We start from the raw sequence: 25,035 nt of genomic DNA, 5'->3' as shown, positions 1-25,035 counted from the left end.
AAAAAAATTGAAGTAAAAAGGTTTGCACCAGTTGATGGCAGTGGTGCCTCACTGAGAACTGTCACAGCAATTTTTAAAACAATTAATTGTTATGCGTCTTTCTTTTTTTTTTTATTGGTAGAAACAAATGCATCTCCTGTAAATATCACCACTGTCCATCTGCGTCCCTAGCTGAAATAATCGACATCTATGACAAAATATCTTCAAAAACATAGCAGGTGTTGTTTAATTGCCTTCAGTAGTTCCTGGTTAGGTGTTGTGGCTTCTTTGAAAGCCGTGTGGTGTTTGTTTAATCTGACTAAATGTTGCTAGTCTGCATAATCAACTTCAGTGAGTTTGCATTTCTCCCAGTTGCTTCACCTAGAAGCAGGACCAGAAAATTGTCACTTAGAGATGCATTAAAAGAGGAATTTTTGCCAGCTGCGTTCTCTCATTTGCTAAAAACATTTGTGCGACTGTAATTACCACCCTCGCCACACTTCATAGCATATTTTATTTCAGTTTGAGATGTGTTTTCCATATACAACATCAGTCTGAAATTTTAAGCTGATTTTTGTGGTGACTGTTTTTTGTTTTTTTGGGTGAGTAACTTCCAACTAGAAATGTGCAAATTTTCAAGGACAAACAAAACCACTGCAAAACAGGAATGCTAAATTGTTAATCTTACAGTTGTGTGTTTTCTGTGCTTCATTTATCCCTCAATTGTTTTGGATATTTTTAATTTAAAAGAATTTATTTTTCACACTGCAGCAGAAACATGCATTTCAGTACCTGAATGAGGTAAAAAGTAATCATCTACAGGGTGCAGCCTTCATTTGCACAACCATGTTTTTGATCATGTCTTAGCCTGAATTCTGTCTGATGACTAAGAAACAAGAGAGCCTTTAAACAAGTGGTGATGAGACAAGTGTTCCGTGATATGACTAGAAAGAAAGCTTGCAACCCCGAGGTCACTCCTCAGATCCCTTCTACCAGGCTCTATGGAGGTTCATTAATGTCAAAACTACTTCGGCAGCACAAAACAAAGCCAGGCAGTAATCAATCTAGTGCTGAGGATGTGAGAGCTCACAGCGAAAGATTTCTAAGCATAAAACATGTTCTTGAATTAGCCTATGAGGGGGGAGCTGTCAGCGAATTTTTGCCAATCTTCTGGTTGTTAGGGTCATATATTTTCAAAGTTAAAAAAACAAAACAGATGTACTGATGTAAGGCTGGGTCTGTGACACTGTGCTTTTTGCTCAACTCTAGTGGAGCTTGTTCCGCTCTCAGCTGCAGTTTGCATGAAAGTAAAAAACTACCAAAATTGAACAAAAAGCTTTGAAGAGGCCAAGCAAAGAGAAACTCAGTTCTCCTTGTAGACTCAAACTTTGATTTACTATTCTGTCCTTGTTTCCTCCTCAAAGCACAAAGCTCTGTACTCGCTTCCTATTAAATTCAGTCAAGTTCAAAAGTCTTGTGCTCAGAGCCTTGGACGGTCAGCACATACCTCTCTATATAAAAAACCTCTGTTGCTTAGTAATACCAGCAGGAAACTGTTAGTGACAACTGGCCTAAAATGGTAACATTTTGTCTGCATAGTTGCAAAGTGATTTTAAAACAGATAACTAGACTAGATAGTGACATTCTTTCCAACCAGCCAATCAGTTGTCCAGTCATACCTTTTCTTATAAATTGAGTTACGTTCACACTGCAGGTCTTAATGCTCAATTCCGATTTTTTGATCAAATCCGATTTTTTTGTCTGCTTGTTCACACTACAAATAAAATGCGACAGCAAACGCGCTCTAGTGTGAACGCTCAAAGCGGCCCGCATGCGCAAAAGAAGACGTCACACACAACGTGCTCTGTTTAGACCCAGAGCAAACAGTATTGTTTGACTGATGGCCTTAATATAAAGACTTTACGTTTCCTAATTTTTGCTTTAAGTTATTTTGTTATTTACATAACAATTTAGATAACCTAATAATGATCCTTATTGCTGTTTTAGAGGAGCGGTGCTTCAAAGGATAGTTGCAGATTTCTGTCAGAATCTGCAGATTATACAGTACAAATAAAATGTTCACGTTTCTCCAACGTTGTCTTCCAAACAGTTTCACTGACATCTACACGGAATGGCCAGGAAGCGATCGCGATGTCTTCTCGGGTGCTTCTCCGGCGCTGATAATTTGCGTCTGTCTTGTGTCAGTGATGTAGAAGACGGATTTAATGCGACATGACCGTTCAAACAGCAGTCGCTTTCTAAAACATCGGATATGTATCGGATTCAGTACCACATACGAAAGTGACCCAGATCGGATTTGAAAATATTGGATTTGTGCTGTTCACACTGTCAAACCATGATCGGATATGGGTCGCATAGGGTAAAAAAAAAACGGATTTAATGCGCTTTCGTCTGCAGTGTGAACATAGCCTTAGAGTCAGTGATTTGAATTTCAGTTTTGATTTTGGCTTCTAATGATTACAAAAACAAGATAACTGAATAAAAACTTTCAGTTATTTGGATGAATTTTGGCTATGAACCTGTTGTTTTGTGTTATGAATCAGCCGCCTTTACAGTGCTCGTCCCTAAAAAGCTCAACCATGCTCACAGTTTAGTTTAACTCAAGGCAAGATGACAGAAGGAGGTTTGTGGTTGAAAATATTTATCTAGAAGAAGCAGGTTGCTGTAAGTGATCCTGTAGAGGGATCATTAGTGATTGCCTGCAGCTGCCTTTGACTCCTTATCACCTGGGATCACTGAGGGTTTATCCTTGTTCTGCTTTCAGCATGAGAAGAGGAGGAGGAGGTGTTGGTTGGTCATCGGCTTCAGCTCTCCAGCATTTTCGCCCCCAGGCTTCACTGCAGGTTTCCTGAGGTGCATGAGTCCACTGAGGCATGAGCTTCTTTTACCACAGACTGCACTTGCAGATGTCTAATGGACCCGATCGTGTGGACTGGCAGACATCTCTTTTTTCATTAATTTATTAGCTTTTCATTTGAATAATGGAAATCTCATGTAAAAAGACACTTTTTTAAAAACGCCACTAAATGCATATTGCGTGCTTAAGTTAATGAATGTTTGATGTAATATCCAGATTGTGATTTTTGCTATAATCATTGAGCCCTAAAATACAAATTAACAAATCTTTTATATTTTTAATGCATTTGTTGTCTAGTGCTTGGTCTAATTATCTTTATGTCTATCAAAAGACATAGAAAGTCAACATTGCTGAAGGAACTTGAGGCAGAAAGCCAGGTTAATTATCTGTACACCTTTCATTATGTAGCTGTTTTCAATCATAATGTGACATGAATGGCTTGAATAGACATGCAAACAATAGTCATTGAATGTCAGAATGTTTGCTGGGAGAGGTTCTCCGATTAGGGTTTGATGGTTGTTTTCTCGCTCCAGTCTCAACAAGAAAGGAGACTGTCATAGTCCTTCAGTCCTCGTGGTACTCCTGCCAGTTTTCCTCGCTCTCCACCATGACTCTCTCTCTCCTCTGTCTGTCTGTTTGTGGGTGTGGGTGTGTGTGTGTGCGTGCGTGCACGCCCTTGCAGGGGCAGGATCCTCTTGGTCCCCGCCCTCCGGCACACCTGTGGTAATTAACTCACCTGCTCCTCATCTGGTGTTTGAGTCGCGGCAGATGCTTACCTTCATTACGTAAGTCTGCTCACCTGTTTCCATGTGTGCACCTCTCACCATCTCTCTTCTGTCCAGCAGTCTTCCCTGTTTTCCTCGAGGAGGATTTGTGTGTGTGAGTCGGAGAGAGAAGTCTGTTTCATTATCGAATCTAAAGACTGAGTGGAACCTATCGGACCATCGACTTGGATACTGTACATAGAGACTGTGGATGTTTCCCTTTTTTGAAAGGCACTGCAAATAGCTTTTTCACATCACTGTTAATAAACTCTCCGAACTGCCTTCTGAATCTGCATTTGAGTCCTGCCTGCTCTCGGACTATGACAGGAGACTGTGCTTTTGAGGCTATATCTCTTAAACGTTAGATCTGCAGGCACCTTTAGAAAGCAACTGAAAGCAATTTGCTTAGATTTAGGTTCGGCCTTGTTTCGCCTTGTGTTTTTATCTGCCTGTGTGCATTTAATGTCTGGCTGCCTCATATTTTGCTTTTTAACCGTTTCTTATTGTGAAGCGCTCTGTGACATATGCTCTTTAAAGGTGCTATAAAAATAACGCCGACTCACTTTCCCAAGAGTCGGTCCCTGCAAGACTTCAAATCTAGACCACCAAATGCTTTCTTTCTCCTTTTTTGTTTGTTTGTTTTCACTCGCTCAATAATTCTGCCATTAATGAACTTCCAAAGATGGGAATTATGCATGAGGTCGGGGAGAATGGGAGGCTTTCCCCTCTTACTCACACAGCTGCAGTCAATCATACAGTAGTACTAGTGCGCATCCCCACTGATGCTGCAGTCACGCATCCCAGGCTGTAATTTATTTTATGCCGTTAATAACACATAAGACATGCTCGCTGCACACATATGCATATGTTAGTCATTAAAAAAATGCATTCATATACGATATATTGCAATACTTAATATATGGAAACAGGACATCATACACTTCATTACAACATTTTGACATGTAGTATAATCAGTGTGCCACAACACTGATGTTACACTGCAAACTGTCCCCCATCATGGACTTCACTAAAGTTAGAGAACATAGCTGAACACTGAGGATGAAGATGGACAGCTCTGTACCTTTTACCCTAATATACTTGGCAATATAGAGTCATTGTCAGTTGAGTAATTACAGTTATGCTTTATTTATGACCACAGCGCTCAAACAAAATGAGCAGGCAGCAAAATTCCTTTTATTCATTAATTTATTGAAGTGTCAGAGGAACTTCAGAAGTCTTCTGACAGCAGGCACAAATCAGTTTACAGCCCCTTTACCGTTTATTGCTGCGGCTAAACGTGTTCCCTTACACACAGTAATACATTATGACCTTCAGCCTCCAGCCATTTAGATTTTTAGACTATTCATTTTCTGTTACTCTGTGTTTATGCGATTTACCCGCATGCTGGAGTAGGTAGTAATTATCTCACATTCTTGAAATGATTCATAATGCTTTAACATCTAAATCAAAATGCCAGCAAGCAGGGTGCTCTTAGAATACATTTTTATCATCAGCACAAACAAAACATCAGCTGTTTATTAGAGGGAACGATATGCATGCCCAAATCATTTGAGAAATAGCCTGGAGGATGCAACTGCCTGTCCTGTTCATTAATTTAGTAACTGCTGCAAAGATGCCATAATATCACGTCTCTCCAAAATACTCCCCAATGTTTGCCTTTCGCTTCCCAAGCCATTTTTGTTTGTTTCATGTCTTTAGTCAGAAAAAGCCACATCCCGCCTCTCTGTTTTCTCATGCTTTCGCCTTTCCTTTTCTCGGTAATATTCCTCTTTCAAATCCTCCCGGTTTCTGCGTGTCCAGCCTTTTGACGTGATGTGATACATGTCCACACAGTTTCCAGAATATGCATCCCTATACGTAGCTCTGTACACAGCTTCTCTAGCTATTGACTTGGCCTCATCTACTGTCAGCCCCCAGTGAACACCTTGGTCCAAAATTGAGTAGGCATAAGGGGATCCTGAGCCCACAGAGAAAAGCATTCCCCGTAGGCGAGTACCATCACTGCATACATAAAAAAGCCTTGGTCCAGATAAATTCATTTTCTTTCTGATGGAGCACTGCTGAGAGAAAGAAAAGCGTTCATCCTTTGCCAGAGAAACCTTTGCATTGGTGCTATCTACAAAGTTTTTCTGCTCAGTCATTTGATTCTTTGTTGTTTCTCCTCGACTACCAGGACCAGTCTCTGTGCCTCCATGGTAATCACATCCATCGTCCACCTCTCCTCCATCCCACCCACACAACGTGGCAGCCACACACAGCTCAGTTCCTTTGAAAGGGTGAAGCATGTGCGAAAGCAATTTGGCAGCTCCACTCGTGGACAACCGTCGACCGTGGCGAAGTTGGTAAAGCCGCAGCTCGCGAGCCAAAATACGTTTCCAAAGCGCACAGTCGGCTGAAGTGCCTGAGGTCAGGCCCACCAAGTGACTGTGAATGGGCAGGATCTTCTGCGAGGCTGGGCACGCGACGAGGCCTGAGCAACTGGAACGAGTGTCTGCTGCAGCCATCACGCCACCCTGGAACATGAACGCCAAGGTGGTGGTGCCATGAGCCATGGGAAAGGGCAGAGGCACAGACTGTGAAGAGGCAAACGGAAGGCATGTTGGCAAGGAGGAGGATGTTAAGAAGGGGTCTTCAGATGAGACGGCGCTGCAGTTCTGGACTGTGCTGATTTGCCCAAACTGTATCGGACTTTCATCTAAGTACTCTGCCACTGGAATATAAAAGTGAAACAAACTTTTGTTATTGCTAAAGGGCAAACCACTCACATAGTTGGAAGCAATCTTTTTTCCATGTGGCACTGCAGGATACTCTGTAGTTAGACGGTCCTCAAAGACAGACTGAAAATTGCATATGTCCTGTAAAGCCATTAAAAGTGATGACCTATGATTTTGTACACCAAAAAAAGAAAAAAGCTACAAAAGCATATTTTTACAGCATTTTCTGCTTGCTTGAAAAAATCAACTCTTCAATAACATCCAATAAAATTGCCTTCAAAAGCTATTCTCTTGTACACATAGGTATGCCATCAAGAACATATGTGTGTGAAAACAGCAGCCACCTTTTATATAGACCATGTTCGTGTATGTGTGGCTACCTAAAGCAACCCATCAGCAACATTAGCACATGTCATGCCCTTGACTTTGAAACATAAACAGTCAGTGGCCCATGGGTAATTAATTTTGGCTGCCATATCAGGTTGTTTTTCAGATCATATTTCTTCAAAGTCTTGCGTAAGCGCGTTGGCCACAGAGGACGCAGGGTGATGACAAAGTCTTGGCTCACGTACATCAGATTAAGTCAGCTCTGATGCTTCACTCTTATGGAAAGGTCCCAAATACAATCACTAATAAAGTGAATCAAACAACACTTTTATTACACATCAAGAGTAAATATAGCCGAGCCCTCGTGGGCGCTAGCCCTTTAAAAGCATGCTAATCACTGAACTTGAAACACCAGAATTTCAGGTAATGCTGCATTGCAATGGTACACCCATTGCACGGCTGTTTGGAAATGTTTTCTGGAAGTGTCAAACAGTGAGAGCCAATGTTACTTACCACTCTGAATGTCAAATTTGCTTGTGGTTTTTATTCAGTTTTAAACAACAACAAAAGATGAATGTGTTTCATGTCATCATTTTTGGACAGATTTTCACTGCTTCTGCTCTAATGGTAAGCAATTTTATTCACTCACTTATTCTGCTCACAGGAGACTGCTCTCGTTTTTCGATATACACTACTACAAGCAGTTAGTAACTAACTGGTGATAAATTTTTCAAATTTGGTTGAGAGAATGAAACTTCATGCAAGTCTGTTTTCCCTTTATGTTCATTTAAGTGTATTTCTTTTCCTTCTCTTCACCCAGGGACAGTGTGCTTCACAAGTCATTTCAGCCCACAGCAGTGAGACCCCGCCTGACAATTTTATAGGGTTTGACGCCGTCCCTGACAAAGTGGTAGATGGCTCGGTGGTCCGCGTGCGGTATCAGTGCTCTGGGCAATGTCAGCTTGCAGTTGAGGTGGTGGTGTCCACATTGCAGAAGACAGATTTAGTGGTCTTCAGGAGAAAATGGAAAAGCAGCAGACTCCGTGACTACAGGATCCACCAGGTGCTGCTTAGACTGCCTCCGTCCATTTCATATCAACGCGACTTTTTCAACAGGAACATTTTGGACACACAGAATGTGACAGTCCGTGGTTGGCTGGGCAGCTTTAAAAATGGCAGTGAACTCAGCACATACCACAGCTCCATGTTGAGGATTTATAAAGCGCTGCAGATAATTCCACCCTCTGAGCGGCCAAGTAAACCTCCCACTGGTTGCCCGTCATGGTCGGCTCAACTAATGTGGCAGATGACCAGCCACAGAATCCATCAGTGTCCACATGAATCAGGTTTGACCCTTAATCACATTGTCATTTCCTCTGCATGTCTCATCTTTATCTCCAAAGCTTTTAAAGAACACATGCAAGTGTTTGCAAATGGAGCCTTTCGCTGTTCTGTTTGATCCCAGACATAATCGATATGCTAAAGTTCCCTCTGGCAAGTACTGGTGAGCGCTTTGGAGTGATCCGCAGGTTCCAGCCTTTTATTGACAGAGCTCTAGAGAGAACCCGGCGTCACGCTGTGACACAGCCCAGGTTGGACTTCTAATTTACCTCATTTTAGCTGGAACTTATTTAGTATGAAGTTCAGCCACACAGCATGAAAAATCTCCAGCTGAGTTTCCAAATGTTGAATCAAAGGATTAAGTAAAACAGAGTGTTTGATATTATATGTTTCAAAGGTACTCTCCGGCCCATTTTCCTCAAATATAAAGTACATAATAGCTCTGCTTTGTGTTTATATCAGCAGAATGACAGGTCACAAGTCACTGATCATTTCCTTTTCAGTGCAGGCATCAGTTAGAACACACTCTACTTTTAGTTTTACTTCAGTGTCTTTTTAAATGACTTTACAAGCTTCACCAAGCCGCTTCACCAGAGCATATAAGCTTTTTACTTACGGTCAATGAAAGACAGCGAGGTCAGGCATTTTTAACAGACAGCGCCGCGTTTTAAATTCAACCTCATGCTTGAGTGGATGAAGAAATGATTTGTCAAATCATGTTTCATTGCTTGGCTTCCAGCGTCACCTTATCTGTGTGGATATACCTACTGAAATGGTGTCAGAAGAAGCTCTGTGGGATCATCCATCATGTCAATAGAAAAAATTTATATGACACAGTTCTGATGCAGCTTACGAACACAGGTGGGTCATGCCAGCTCATGTGTACCCCTGATAGGGGATTACAAAGAGGTGTCACAACATGATTGTGAGTGAAGATTTGTGGTTTTTGCGCAGATGTGATTTATTAATATTGCTAGCACAAAAAATATGTATTAATAAGGAGCTTTGGATCTCCTGTGGTGAAATTCACGACTGTCATATGTGCCGTACAGGGAACATCATAATTCAGGCACGAAAGATAACTGGAGAAGATGAAGCATTTCAAGTCCAAGCAATGTTGCCTCTCTTGAAATGGATTAGATTAGACTATTACATACAGGACTCAGAGGTAAAACGCCAAAGAATGACTCTGGTGGTGGGGTGAGGAATAAAAATCAAAATAATGCTCTGGCAACATCTTATAGTCATTCTTTTTCTGCTGGGTTTTCTTTGGACTTCTAGCTTTTGTTTCCCTTTGGAACAGCTGTAAGATCTTGAAAGATGGTTTATTTCCAGCTGGGAAACTCCAGGCGATTGCAGTGTGTACTGCAATTTGGAGTTGTTTAAAGCTGAGCAGGTTTTTCAGGACTCATGTATTGTTATGTTTGACTTTTAGGTGCTGCTGGAAACCACATGGGATGGTCAAACTCAGAAACATTTATACAAGTACGATTATGATTTTTGGTATAAAATAAGCAAAACACACTGTTGCCAAGTTTCTGGAAAATAAATATTGTTTGCTCAGTGATTGTGATTGCTGGTTTGAGTGGTATTAAATGTCATAGATTTCAGGACAGCATTCATTACGATGACACAGATGGATACTTTGTGATTGGAGGAGGCAGTTACTTACAAGGCATCCGTGGGTATTTTGGGCCTATCAGATACTACCGTTTTGGAACCAAACAGGTAAGTGTAAAGAGGTAAAATGTATTCATTTGCTTTGCTTTCTAGCACAGCCTCACTCTAAAACAGTGTATTATGATCTCAAGGTCATAAAGTATTAATGTTTCATGCCAAATTATGTCAGCAAACAGCCTGACCACGTGTAAGAGTACACAGGTAATGAAATGAGGCAGTGATAAAATCATATGCATTAGTGGACATTGTAGGTTTTTCCTTATTATCTGCCATATATATGCAGTTTTGGTAAGAATTTTACACACACCCATCATGCAGGTCATGATAATTTTTTAAAATTATTTTTTGAACTGTTCTTTTCTGGATTGGATTGATTGTACTGCAGTCATCTTTTAAAAAGTTTCAAAAATTGGGTACACAAGTTTGGATGCATTTTGGAGTTTTTCTAATCCACACAGGATCAAAATTATACATACCAGTTGAAATATATGCATACACCCCGACTAATATTTGATTAATTATTTGCTAAATGTCCTTTAATCGTTCATTTATTCATCCCTGGATAAGTCAAAGCAAATGGATGGGTGTATGGTTCTTCAGAAATTTGCACCTCCACTGGACTTTTGGTAGCCATCAAGAAACTTCATTCTAATTCAAATGGGCAGAATTCCGGCTGGATATTTGCCTGCTCCTCTTGGCAGAGTTGGGAGAGTTCTTACAAATTGGTTGGTTTTACTGGCACAGATCAGGCTTGTAGGTGTAGCCCACAAATTTTCTATCAGGTTGAGGTCGGGGCTTTGGGAAAACCATTGCAGAAGCATATCCATTCCAAAACCAGTTCTGATGTGTGTTCGGGATCATTATTGGAATATCCAATTTTATACAAGTTTCAACTGTCTAGCTGTTTGAGCTAAACGTAATTTTTTTTGAGGTAGTTCTCCTTCTTCGTTATTCCATCCACTTTTTGCAGTGTATCAGTAACCAGCAGCATGATGCTAAATAAGTTCTGAGCTTTGGTAATCCAGCAAGTGCTGCCAAATAAATCATTTTATGCATGTAAGGATAAACTACTAGTTTTAGTAAATATTCTAAACAAGAATAAGAGATAGAACCTCCTGAACCACCTTTTAAAAGATCTAAATGAGTGTTTTGTATATGTGTGATTTTTTTACAACCATTACAGATATATTGTTCAATCATTCCAGCCTTGAAAAACAACAGTATTCATCACTAAAAGCCCCACATTACCATGACATTCATGCCCATGATGAGTGTAAACGTCTGACCACCATACTATTAGCAATGATGGAACTTTTAAACAATGATGGTTTTTGTGAAAATAATCCCTACAAGCCAAAGGTCAAGTCTTCAGGGAGGCCAAATCCCTCTGAACATTCATTTTCAGACAGTTTTTTCCTGCTTGTGAATCTTTATGATGTCATTGTCATCTGATATCTGTAATAGGGTCATCTCAAGCACAGTTCTCACTGTGAGCACAGAAACCCCACACACTTGCTGGTCAAGCCTCCAATCATATGAATCTAGACTAAAATGTGTATAAAGGGAGAGGAACTATAACGGCTTGTATTAGATAGTGGGTAAACCAAGAGGATGCACCAAGGGCCAGTAAAATATTGCTACGATTTTAGGCTGTGAATCAAGGAAAGATAAGAATAAAGAAACAAAACTGGAAAAGAGCACAGTAGTTACATTTTAAAGACAATTGTATCCTAAATATCTTAAACCCAAACCAAAATAGAACTAAACACGAGGGACATTGTTTGCTTAATCTTTTGCCCACTGATACAACATCACTTTATCACTATTTCAATTATAAATCAGTACAGATCAGATATTCTTAGATTACAGAGATGAAGATGCTGCAATAGCTTGAAGAGATGACACATTATTGCAACAACTGAGAAAAAAAACGTTAGCTTTTGATTGCGACTTTTTCCATTCTTGTACAAGTGGTGACGCATACATTTTTTCAAGGTGATGACATTTACCATTCAGGAGAAGACTGCAGTGAGTCTGGCACACCTCATATGACGGTATAAATACTCATGAGGCTGCGGTGATGTCATGATGACCATTAACTAGGCTTAATACTTCCTATTTCCTCTGTTTTATGCCTGTTAATGCTAATTTCAAATACAGATTTATTCATATCACAGATCAAAAACCAACTTCCCTCCATGCCAACATTAAATGAATTGCAGAGGATTCACCAAGAGTGTCAGGAAATAAGAGCATTTACAAAAGCTTTTATGCAAGAAGTGAATGAGAATTACCTCCTGTCGCCAGTAAGTAGAGGTAAAAAAAATTTTTTTATATTTCCTATAAAAGCCATGTTGCACCATTCTGGGTGGAGCGACCTTTAAGAGACCTAATATCAAGTGTGTCAATACACTGAAAGTGCACCCATTGAGTATGGAAAGAACGCTGTGAACAGGTTCCTTTTTTTGTTTCATTTCAGATGTCTGTACCCCCGACTTCTTAAGGCTGTTGGGTCAGTTTGCATCAAAAGAGAAAACATGCACACAAACACGGACGTTTGAAACACAGATAAAGTACAGCACTCTCTTTCAGCTCTTGCTAAGAAAGGAGGTGGAAATCAGAACAGGTAGATATTTTTTTTATCTGGTTATAACCTCAATCACCATAAAATATCTGATTTATAGAGGATACATTATTTAATAAACACCTATCTGTTTCTGAAGGGTCTTTAAACTTGAAGGATCTCGGGAGCGTTTTGTTTGAGGAGACAGTCGGAACAATGTTCTCTGTGGATAAAGCACAAATGAAAATCACATCCCAATCAATGGCTGCGTTACAAGAATCCTCCTGCTTAGGAAATCACAGAGCATCTCTCTTATTGGCCACCATCCATCTCTCCGGCCTGGGACATTCAGTCAATTATGAGCAGGTACAGTCAGTGCCTTCGTTGTATCTTAATTACTATTTTATCGCACGTAAAGCAATTTGCATGTAACAGGTAATACTAACCCCCTTGCATTTTTCAGGGTCACGTCTATAGTTTGATTGGTGCCTTAGGTGATGACCGTTTTGCCCTGATGCATGCAGGGTACAAACACTTGATGGGAATTGATGGGTTTCCTAAAGACTTGGAAATGGCTTATAGCTACTATTCCAACATTGGAACGCAGACCTGTATCGACAGTTCCAGGATATATGAAAACAAGGTATGTTTAGATCATTAAGATCACTTCTGAATTTGTGTTTTTATTTGAATAACTAATAATAGCCTTGATAATAGAGGAGTTCGTGTAAGTTGAGAGTGGCGTTAGTTCATGCAGGGCATGAAGTCAAGCTGAGCCAACAGTTCAAACAGATTAGCTGATAGCAGCTGATTTTAATGCCAGCACACGTCAGAGAATCACTCAGCTGATAATCATCTGAACATTAGATAGCCAGATCTCTTGTAGGCTGTACTATAAATATTTTATTCCAGTAAATGATTAATCAAGCCTGGGATAATTAAAGTATATTTCAGTTTTATGCTGCTCTAGCTTGTCTGTTGCTGATACTGATCTGTAAGCCACTTTGCAACCCTCCGCCTCATCCCTGCTCCTCCTTAACATAGTGTTACTTAATCCGTATCAAGTGGTTATCTCTGTTGTCTGCTGCTTATCTGCTTACCTTTGCCTCTTCATTATACAACAGTATTACCGAAACAAAAATATAATTACATCTTTCATTTCAATTGTATTTATTTAACAGCAGCCTTAAGGTGCTTTCTGTTGTAAGGTAAAGACCCTACAAAGGAAACACCAACAATCATATGACCCTCTATGAGCAAGCGCTTTGGTGACAGTGGGAAGGAAAAACTCCCTTTTAACATTAAGAAACTAGGAGCGGCCATCTGCCACGACCAGTTGGGTTGAGGGGAGGGAGGTTGGGGTGAGGGGCTTATATATGGGGTGAGGGAATTTGTTACATGGGCTCATATAAGATATGCTATAACATACAGTTTGTTAAAGTATATTCAAAAAGCTAGATCTGCGTATTTATTTCCTTTAAAGTTTTTTTTAAAGAATAAGATGAAAAGATTGATACCTCTCTCATATCCGTGTATTGAATATGCAACTACAGCGAGCTTAGCTTAAAAACACACAAAGCGCAGTATGAAAAGAGCCATTCAGACACAAATGTATTCATACAAACATGCACGCATGCTGTGGAAATGACATTCTGCCTTCAGAATATGATAATAATGTGTCTGTTAGTCCAGCCATTTGTGAATGATTTAGCTGTGTTGATGAATGGAGGAACTGCACTTGAAAGATGAGGAGCGCACTATGAGAAAAGGCTACATCCGACTGATTTCCTGTTGATTCTTCGAGTATTTAAATAAGCATGCTTCTAATGAACAGAGGTACATGAAAACAGCAGAGAGACCTTACTGTCTATTCCAGCTTCAACAAGGCAGTGCACCTAGAAAACAACTGTAGCAAGCCTAGTAGTGATCATTTTTCCGTGGCATATTGACCGAGCTTTTTAAGAGCTGACAACAACCCCCTGAATCCAATCTTGATAAAAGCAACGAAAACCTATTTTCTATTTTCTCTTTCTTTTCGTGTTGTTTTGTCTCTTCTCGGTGGTGTGGGCTCAGCTTAAAGACAAAACAATGATGTCATGCACTTCTGTGCACCAATCAGGATTCAGCACTATTTAAATCTCAGTGTTGTGACTGTGCTGGGTTGTTAGCTTATGTTGCCTGTCAGTCAGGCTTGGGCAGACTTTGATTTGTTAACTTGAAAACAAAAAAAGGAAAAAGCTAGTTGCTAGTTTCTTTTGTTTTTAACCTTTGACTGTATCTTGAGATTATTTAAAGTGGCTATAAAAAAAAGTGTTGCACAATCTGGGTTCTCTGTCTCGGCTCTCATTGTTCAAGCTGCAGCATTCTACTGAAAAAGCTCTAAAAGGCCATTAAACTCGAACTCACAAACACAGCGTCTTTAATTTTAATTCAAATTACAATTTTATCTTCCAGTGATTATGAAAATAAGATGATCAAGATGACAAGATTACACTTTTTTTTTCCAATTATACTGTGGCTTTTTCTTTCAACGCCACAACTTTTGTTTACTTTTGTAGCTCCCTAAATCCCCAATTCACTCTTTATTTATATATTATTAACTTTACAATTACAGTTCAGTCAATAGACTGGTATAAAAGCCATTTCTAGTCTATTATTTTTCCACATAATCATGATTTGCCCGTTTTTAAGGTATACCTGTTAAACTGCTCAGTAACATAAATCAGCCAATTCTGTAATCAGTCAGTCAGAATCAACAACTGAATGCATTTAAGAATTTAGACATGGTTGAGACAGCCTACTGAATGAGAACAATCTGCTGTAAAATAGGGAAAAGTGCTGATTTAAGTGATGTTGAACGTGACATGGTTGCTAGTAGCAGATGGCTTGGTCTGAGTATTTCAGAAATTGCTGATCAACTGGGATTTTACCGCACAACCATGTCTAGGGTTTACATGCTCCAAAAAGGGGTAAATGTTTCATATCTGGGTGTTAATACCTCGTTAATATCAGAGAACAGGGAAGACTGGCTAGAATGCTTCGAGCAGATTGGAAGGGAAAAGTAAGACACGTGCAAGGTATGCAGAAGACCTTCTCTGAACGCACAACACTGGTTGCCAGTCCTGTCAGCTAAGAACAGCAAACTGAGGCAACAGTTCACAAAGGCTCATCAAAAATGGACAATTTGAGGTTGGAAGCAATTTCTGTTGCCACATTTAGATGTTAGGATGAGAATTTGGTGTAAACATGAAAGCATGAACCTTATCCATCCTGCCTTGTATTGGTGTGTGATGATTTCTTGGCACACTTTGAGCCCCTTAGTACCAATTAAGTATCATTCAACCAGAACAACTTACCTGAGTATTGTTGCTGTCCATTTCCATCCATTTATTACCACAGTGTACCCGTCTTCTGATGGCTGGTAAATTAACCGCTGTAACTGTAGTAGTCAAATATAGTGACGGTAGCGTTTTTACTCATAGTGCTAGTATCACCAGTTGTTTACTATCATAACACATCTGTTTGTCTTTTCTAAAGCAACACTCAACTGAACATATCTATTTAAACAATGAAGAAGATTTAAACAGACTGACACATGAGACAAAAGATGATTTCCAGTATCTGAAATTCCAAGCAGAGAGAGGAGACATCGAATCTCAGGTATGTGAGCTACACGAAATCTTTTGACTTCTGACAAGATGAACTGTTGAAATATGTGCATGTGACCCGTTCAAATTCAGTCATACTTTAATTTCTCCTTCGTGGTCAATAGCACAGTCAGTGTTCAGAATAGGCTAATAAAAACTCCATTAACTTTAGAAACGCATGGGAACAATGCTGTACTGGGGACAAAATGGAGTCTCAAAGGACATAGTGAGTGCGGCGAAATGGATTGAGAGAAGTGCTATGCAAATGAAGGATCCCTCTGCGATGTACGACTACTCCATCCTCCTGATGAAGGTAGTGTAAGATAGTAAAAATGGCTATTTTACAATTGAATTGAACGATGTGTGCATGTGTGTGCGACGTCTGTGTTTTGACAGTTATCGATTCACTGATTGATGTTGATTCGTTCAGGGCCAGGGAGTGAAAAGAAACTACACCCGAGCTTTTCGGCTGCTGAGAAAAGCAGCAGCAATGGTGAGAGTGTACAAGTCAGTTGGTGTGTTTACAGTGTGTGAATTCGCTATGAATACCGGCGTCTGTTTCCTTGCTTTAGGGCTCAATTAACGCCTTGAATGGTTTAGGCTGGTATCATGGGACTGTACTGAAGGACCACAAAAATGCAGCGAAATACTTTGAACAAGCTGCTTTAAACGGGAGCGATGATGGGATGTTCAACCTGGGGATTTATCATCTCAGTGGGATGGACCCAGATAGACCCTGGAGAAATGAGGTTTGATTTCCACAACTTCAGAAATGGATTTTTATCCAGGTATGATCAACGAGCCAAACTGTGTTTTTTTTTTTTTTAATGATCTGCAGAGTGCTGCTTTTGAGCAGTTTCTCAACGCGTCTCGGTTTGGTCATGTCACTGCATCAGTGGAAGCTGCTCGGTACCTTTCGATGGGAAGCCTGGAAGGGGTGTCTCAGGATATGAAGAGAGCTGTAATGTAAGGGGCTTTCATTAGCTTGTTGAAGAAAGCTTTGTTATGGGCTGTTGCACTGTAGCCTGCAGCTTAGTGGCATCTAATTTCAATGACAGTGGCTAATTCAAGGTCAGAACCCAGTATTTGCATATCTAAAAATAAGAGCCACTGTCACCGCATTATTGTCTGGCGCAGAGAGATTCTGCTTACCAATGTTCCTCTGGTATCTTATGAATTTAAAGAGGCTCCTCCTACAGCTGTTGATGCTTGTGTTTAGAATGACCTCAACAATTTGGAACTATTTTTAGATCACATTAAAATATTCTCTGTTTAGGTGGAGTTAATTATATCCCATAATACATCAGGTGTCCTTTAACCTCTATGCAGTCTGCTGAAAAAGGTCTGTGAGCGAAATGGACACCTTGGATTTATGATCAGAGAGGCTCTTCAGGCCTACCTCCAGGGCTCTTGGTAGGGAAACATTAATTTCAATTACTTTTCAAATGCCCTCATTTAATCATTGTCGCTGCTCTTTATTATTGTCTTTGCTTCGTCACATTTGTTTCATTGTGTTTCCAACAGGCAGGAAGCCTTTGTGAAGTACCTTTTGGCAGCTCAAACTGGTCTGGTTTTGGCCCAAAGCAATGTTGCACACCTGTGCGAGGTGAGTGCATGCTCTTTCACCGGTTTAACCCATTATGACTACCCTAAAACAAAACACAGCCTGGGCTTTTCGTCATTATCCTGCAATCACGTGTGGAATTCTGATTGAAGCTGATGAACAAATTGCACATAATTCCTCTATTAAAATCATCATTGTCACTGTGCACTCGTTCTCCGAAATGCAGGAGCTGAATCTCGGTTATGAATGTCAGTGGAGATATCATAACTACTCTATATTAAACTATGACCCGCATCCTTTCGGTGAGTTTTTCTCATTTCATTTTGCTTTAAATCCATTTTCCCTGTCAATCTGGTCACTGAACAGAAAGTATTTATCTTCTTTTATAGCTCTACTGAAAATGGGAGACTACTACTACTACCATTCCCCCGGCACACAAGAGGACTCATTATCCTTGGCTGAGCAGGCCATATCAATGTATAGCAGAGCAGCACTAGCAGGCAGCCCTCAGGTGACAGATTTACTTCAGCTATAATCTCATCACCCTGTGATAAACTTAATTAAACTTCCACAGGCTCTGGCCCTCTGCAATAAAAGCAACAAACAGCATTGTATTGTGTTATTATTTAGATACTTTCTCGGTGAATAAGCCATCATTGCTGTTATGATTTTGTTTTTCATATTGGCTCACAGGGAATGTACAACTTGGTTGTTTTGGCACAAGAAGGCCACAGTCTTCCCCGGAGCATCCTCAGATTCGTTAATGTTTCGCATCACGATGATCTGGATATGGTGATGGAGAAGATCCTAAAAAGGTGCTTTTTAAAATTTAATCAGCTTTCACAACCACAGTGAATAATGATGGTCATTAATGGGATCTCTAGTACGTTGGTAAAACTTTGAAATACTGCCATTTGAACAATACTACAAAGGTTTAATATTCCTAATGTAAATTCTCAGGAAGCTTTGTAGTGGTACATTTTTTAAATTACTTTCTTGCCATGTGTGAGATAAAATGATAGTTACCACTCCTGTCTGTCTGCACTGCTAAATCCACCTTTCTTGTGGAGTTGTGCCGGCTTTGCTCATCTGTCTTTAGTTTGAGCTGAAGTTTTTGACAAAGGCAGTTAGCTAACAACAGTGGTTCCCACTTATCAGCCACAGCGTCAGAACCATCCATCCATCCATTTTCTTTTACTCATCCTGTTCAGGGTTGCAGGGGGGGCTGGAGACTGTCTCAGCTGTCAAAGGGCAACTTGCAGGGTACACCCTGGACAGGTCATCAGTCTGTCACAAGGCTAATAGAGAGAGACAACCCTTCACACTCACATTTACACTGACGGCCAATTAGAATCACCGATTAACCTAACATGCATGCCTTTGGACTGAAGTACCTGGAGAGAACTCACGCAAACACAGGAAGAAGATGCAAATGTCAAAATGCTAAATACTGCCTGCATCTCTCCATGATGCATAAGGTGTCATTTGGCTTTGGTGCCTTCACACATTAACAGACAGATAATCCTATTTTAGCAGTTTACAAAGTCCATTAAAAAAGGTTCGAGAGATGGCAGCGTCATTAGTCGCGGGCTTATCAGCCTGGGGGTTATGCCCATTTGCACTTACACACTTGCTGTTTCATTCAGTTTCCATTGCCTTTTACTTTCACATGCTTTTCAGGTTTAGGAAAAGATTGTAGTTAGGGTTAATATATACTTTAGACCCTTTTGGTTGATGACATGCTTTTGACATGTCTAGCAAGTGACACTCTGCAGCCAAAGGACATTGTGTAACTGAGACATGCCAGCTATTTTGCTATTTTTAAGTGTTCGAGGAGTGATAACCGACTGGTGCATCGCTCTGGTACAACTAAAACAGCTCTGATCTTTCAGAGGAACATGAGACCCCCGGGTTATCCTGCGGTGTCTTGCACCTGGGGGCTCAGGGGATGGGAGCTTGTTCCAGCACATCCAACAGATCCTCACTTGAATCGGAAACTGAGGAGTCTGGATCAAAGCAGTGAGGCAGGGCACACTGACAGGGAGGTCAGGGTCATCAGTACATAAAAAGAGGGATACACACTCCAGCTCCGAGACATTTTCCGGCAGAATTTATTATCTCAGTTCAACTCTTATTTAATACATGAGGTTTATTATGTAACCTCTTTTTCCATTCAAGACAAAATACACAGTGTATGCTTTAGGATATAGACACATTGTGATGGACAAGTTGCTATGAGCGTGCAATGTCCTTGGTGTCTCACTCAGATCCACCCCCTGTTTGTCATGTCTGCTTACAAAATAACAACATAGTGACAGCTAAAATGCTCATGGTGAGACTTCAAAAGAGAAGACCACAGCCCAGTAGGTGATGTTACAGTGATGCTGCAGTCTATCTTTTAATGAGAACTCTACGTCTGCAAAATGTTTAAACGAGTGGAATATTTCAAGCGAACTGCCATCCGCATTAATGCCAGGACACAAATTTTCCAATAACATGATTTTATATGATAACAGTTTTATTCATCTGTCAGTGGTTTGAATCTGCTCGTTCAATGTGGGCTTCTACTGCTATTTCTAAATAGGTATGAGGGCGTGTTATATTATATTTTTTATCTCATGTAACACAGTTTTCATGTTTATCTCCTAAGATGTGTAGACATGGAGGCTGAAGAGGCAGTGACGCCCTGTTCTTTAGCTCTGCTTGGACTCCAGATGGGAAAAGCCTTGAGGAGAATGACTCAGAATGGTGCACAGCTCCTCTTGGTAAGCATAAGGCGATATACTCATGCTGTGTGTAGTAAGGGGAAACATACCACACGCTGCACTCACAAACTACAGAATATTAACATCCTTCAGTTTTTGAAAAATGCAAAAATGTTAATTTTATCTTCATCATGAGTATGGCGTTTTGTTTTGTGAATGGAAATGTGAACTGCTTCTTTGTAATCCTTTGTAGGCATATGCATCTCTTCTTTCTGTCCTTATCTTTGCTGTTGTGGTGCCTTTGCAGAGCAGTCTTGGTAAGTATTTGTGTGGTTCACTACTGCGCTTAATTGCCAGTGGTTGCCACAAGATGGTGCAGTTTCATTATACATTGCTTTACACTACCCATTTTTATGATTTGCAAATTTGCAAATAATCTATATACTGTCAGTGTCATGTTTGCTGCTGGAAGTGTCTTTACAACCATTCATCCTCCCTCTTTTGTAAATTAACACAGGGAACAGAAATCCTACAAATGCACTAAGGGCAAGGAATGGCGGCGTCGTGAACAGGGAGCAAGATGGCACCATGGGAAGAACCTACAGAGGGGCATGGAATCTAAGGCTTACCATGAATGGGGAGCAGTGGTTGCGACAGATCAGCGATTTGGCCGTGACTGCGTCTGGCGTGTGCCTGTGTGCTTTCTGGACCACACTCCTCTATCATCTTTTATGACATAAGATACCAAGAAGAGTGATCCCATAGCCACAGCAAAAGCCTCAGACGCTACATATTGTAAGAGCACACATTTAGCAGATGAGTTACAGAACTATTCGTGTGACACATTTGTGTTTTGGAGGCTTGTGACAGGAAGGGAGAAGGAAAAGAAGGTCAGGTTGTGAGCAAGCTGCTTTGGTTGAGTTAATAATTTTTCTCCTGTAATCATTTTTTTTGTTTTATTTGTGGAAAATAAAATGCTTACCATACAATCTGAATCTAGAGATGTTTTTATTATTTATAATAAAAAACATAAATGTGACAGTTATATATATATATATATATATATATATATATATATATATATATATATATATATATATATATATATATATATATATATATATATATATATATATATATATATATATATATATATAAACACCCAGCACGCCCCTGCGGGCGGTTTATCCTTCAAGCTCGGGTCCTCTACCAGAGGCCTGGGAGCTTGAGGGTCCTGCGCAGTATCTTAGCTGTTCCCAGGACTGCGCTCTTCTGGACAGAGATCTCCGATGTTGTTCCTGGGATCTGCTGGAGCCACTCGCCTAGCATGGGAGTCCGATTACCACGGGGACCACCGTTACCTTCACCCTCCACATCCTCTCGAGCTCTTCTCTGAGCCCTTGGTATTTCTCCAGCTTCTCGTGTTCCTTCTTCCTGATATTGCTGTCATTCGGAACCGCTACATCGATCACTACGGCCGTCTTCTTCTGTTTGTCTACCACCACTATGTCTGGTTGGTTAGCCACCACCATTTTGTCTGTCTGTATCTGGAAGTCCCACAGGATCTTAGCTCGGTCATTCTCCACCACCCTTGGGGGCATCTCCCATTTTGACCTCGGGACTTCCAGGTTATACTCGGCACAGATGTTCCTGTACACTATGCCGGCCACTTGGTTATGGCGTTCCATGTATGCCTTGCCTGCTAGCATCTTGCACCCTGCTGTTATGTGCTGGATTGTCTCTGGGGCATCTTTACACAGCCTGCACCTGGGGTCTTGCCTGGTGTGATAGACCCCAGCCTCTATGGATCTTGTACTTGGAGCTTGTTCTTGTGCTGCCATGATTAGTGCCTCTGTGCTGTCTTTCAGTCCAGCTTTGTCCAGCCACTGGTAGGATTTCTGGATATCAGCCACCTCCTCTATCTGCCGGTGGTACATACCGTGCAGGGGCCTGTCCTTCCATGATGGTTCCTCGTTTCCCTCCTCTTTCTTGGGTTTCTGCTGCCTGAGGTATTCACTGAGCACTCGGTCAGTTGGGGCCATCTTCCCAATGTATTCTTGGATGTTCGTTGTCTCATCCTGGACTGTGGTGCTGACACTCACCAGTCCCCGGCCCCCTTCCTTCCGCTTAGCGTACAGCCTCAGGGTGCTGGACTTGGGGTGAAACCCTCCATGCATGGTAAGGAGCTTTCTTGTCTTTATGTCAGTGGCTTCTATCTCCTCCTTTGGCCAGCCTATTACCCCAGCAGGGTACCTGATCACGGGCAGGGCGTACGTGTTGATGGCCCGGATCTTGTTCTTACCATTCAGCTGACTCCTCAGGACTTGCCTGACCCTCTGCAGGTACTTGGTGGTTGCAGCCTTTCTAGCGGCCTCTTCATGGTTCCCATTTGCCTGCGGGATCCCCAAGTACTTGTAACTGTCCTCTATGTCTGCAATGTTGCCTTCTGGTAGTTCAATCCCCTCAGTTCTGACTACCTTCCCTCTCTTTGATACCATCCGACTACACTTCTCCAGTCCGAACGACATTCCAATGTCATTGCTGTATAGCCTGGTAGTGTGGATCAGTGAATCGATGTCTCGTTCACTCTTGGCATACAGCTTGATGTCATCCATGTACAGGAGGTGGCTGACAACTGCTCCGTTCCGTATATGTGTGTGTGTGTGTGTGTGTGTGTGTGTGTGTGTGTGTGTATATTTAAAAGCAATAATCAATCACTGATGGATGAGACGTTACACCAGAAGCTGTGTTTTAATAAGTCAACTATTAAGGCTTGTCCCTGGTCCTATCAGCGGCATGTTGATGATAAATGTCTCTCAGGAGACAAGACATGCAGCATGAGTCTGCAGGGCACTTAACTATTGTTCCCAGTATACAACCGGAGCAGTGGAATTTCAGTTGATATTGACTGAGTCTCTGTTAAGCTGCTGCTTTTGGTCGATATCTCAGTTTTCGCCATCACTAAGGAGAGTTTGGCTGGAAAGGAAGTTAGTATAACAATTGGTTACACTTCAAACACAACTTTAGAGCATGTGTTGGAGTGTTTAAAAAAAAAAATTAATGCGCCTCTGTGGTATTGTTGTTTCTGCATTCATAAAGATAACAGGCAATTTCCTTTGAGGGATTGTGTTTCTATGGCTGCCAATGAACATGAGGAAGAGGCAGTGTCACTCAGTTCATAACAGTTATTTACAGCTCTGAGTGACTTGTGATGATGTGCAGTTTATAGCTGGTATTCACTGAGCTGTCATTAGTTAAATAAGGAGTTTCACAGTGTAAACAGCTCCATGTGGCACTCCGTCAGTGTAGAGTGACGTCTGTGTATAATTTGGGGATGGACTAATGATCTCCCTCTTCCTTCAGCTATCTCTGTCCACGATGTTGTCTATCTCTGGCTTTAAACACTGCCTACACGTACTGCAGTAATCTCTAGGCTAGTGTTTTCTGCAGTTTATGTGGTAGAAATTTTTTGTGAAGGTCATCATAGGACGTAAGTCAAAACAAAACAACTTTTTTTTAACATGCTGTTAAGCAAAATAAGGTATCAATTCATTTCTACCAGTTGTCAGTTACCAGAATATAAAAATATGAATAAGGCCACAGTTAAACTTATTGTTTCTGTCAAAGCTTAGTCCATTTATTTTGTAACCATTTATCCCACTAGTGCCGCAACATCAGAAGTGGATACCTCCAACCAAAGCTGAAGATTCCTTCTTTTTGTATGAACACACGGATCCAGATTATTGTTAAAGATATTTCCCTGAGAACATCAAACCGAGGCCTCTCACTCTATCTTACCTCAACTGAATATGCAAAGATATGATATAAAATGCAGTATATATGTTGCTCTGTAAAACAGCGGTAATCAAGCTGAACCAAGGTCAAACACCTCTGGCAGGATTTTCACGTAAATCGGTTCATAACTTTGTGAGAAGTCTGAAACAAACTGAACAAATCACAGAACCTCACTGGTTGTGATAAATAGTGAAAGCAACTGCTCCATAGTGCCATGCAACAGTATAGTTTTTCTGTTTATGTCTTTTGTATTTCTGTTACAGTTTGCACTTATTTGGATATTGAATGAACAAATTTCCCACGTGTAGGACTAAAGGTTATCTTATCTTAATATACAATAATACAAAAAACATCCAGTCCGTGGGTGTGCTCGGCAGAGAAGTTCCAGGTTTGCAGTGGGAACTTATAAGCGCTAACTAAATTACTGTTTATGTTCTGTCATCCTGAGTTATTTGCTCAGGTTTCGTTTACCTTCATGTTAAAATAGCAAAGCTGTGACACCATGAGTAAAATGGGTTTCTGGGTTCATGACTATCCACTTTTTTAACACAGAAGTGTGTTAGTTACACTCGACTCACTGCCAAAAGAATATGTAAATGTAAATATCATGTTGTCTTGGTGATACTTATATATGGTAAGTAAAGTTGGACTTTTCATTAAAGCATTTGTGATGCCAAATCATTCATCCGTCAACAGTTCACAATAATTCCTACTGTGAGCCTCCTTGACTCCTTAATGAGTTTTAATTTTCATAAGTTTGTGCTACGCAGCTAGCCAATGACAACAAAACTTCTCACTTATATCTGGACTTCAAACATTGCAATAACTTGTGAACTGTGATGGATCATGAGCTGCTACGTCACTGACGTCAAAATAGGTGCATTACTCGTGTCTGCCTTAGGGAGTGGGATTACAGTGCTACACCACCTTTGTACAATTAAAAAACGACTGAGAAACATCGGGTTTTGTTAATACAAGAGTGCTTGTTCACTTATTTCCTCAGATCAGTTAATTTCATAAGAGAGAGAGCCATTAAAATATATTCAGATGAACTGAG

At 40.7% G+C, this 25,035-nt stretch overlaps 2 protein-coding genes across 2 annotated transcripts; one reads left to right on the top strand and one right to left on the bottom strand.

Annotated features, from left to right (window-relative positions):
- Nucleotides 1-4,604: 4,604 nt before the first annotated feature.
- Nucleotides 4,605-7,065, bottom strand: psmb11b (proteasome 20S subunit beta 11b). The gene has a single exon (XM_026158585.1). It carries the CDS (start codon nt 6,507-6,509, stop codon nt 5,337-5,339), a length of 1,173 nt encoding a protein of 390 aa, XP_026014370.1. The 5' UTR covers nt 6,510-7,065; the 3' UTR covers nt 4,605-5,336.
- A 51-nt stretch (nt 7,066-7,116) lies between these two features.
- Nucleotides 7,117-21,172, top strand: LOC113016071 (protein sel-1 homolog 3). The gene is made up of 24 exons (XM_026158584.1): nt 7,117-7,310; nt 7,504-8,029; nt 8,149-8,275; nt 8,764-8,885; nt 9,077-9,192; nt 9,460-9,509; nt 9,629-9,752; nt 11,882-12,020; nt 12,184-12,330; nt 12,428-12,633; nt 12,731-12,910; nt 15,805-15,927; nt 16,087-16,227; nt 16,345-16,407; nt 16,487-16,663; nt 16,753-16,880; nt 17,244-17,327; nt 17,439-17,520; nt 17,705-17,780; nt 17,868-17,989; nt 18,172-18,293; nt 20,129-20,243; nt 20,437-20,500; nt 20,701-21,172. Exons 1-24 carry the CDS (start codon nt 7,254-7,256, stop codon nt 20,916-20,918), a joined length of 3,309 nt encoding a protein of 1,102 aa, XP_026014369.1. The 5' UTR covers nt 7,117-7,253; the 3' UTR covers nt 20,919-21,172.
- The last annotated feature ends 3,863 nt before the right edge of the window (nt 21,173-25,035 follow it).

The sequence above is a fragment of the Astatotilapia calliptera genome, chromosome 23 (genome assembly GCF_900246225.1).
Source record: "Astatotilapia calliptera chromosome 23, fAstCal1.2, whole genome shotgun sequence".
In the NCBI taxonomy this organism is placed as follows: domain Eukaryota; kingdom Metazoa; phylum Chordata; class Actinopteri; order Cichliformes; family Cichlidae; genus Astatotilapia; species Astatotilapia calliptera.
Note: the sequence above shows the minus strand (reverse complement) of the source record. Positions and strands in the feature narration are given on the sequence as shown.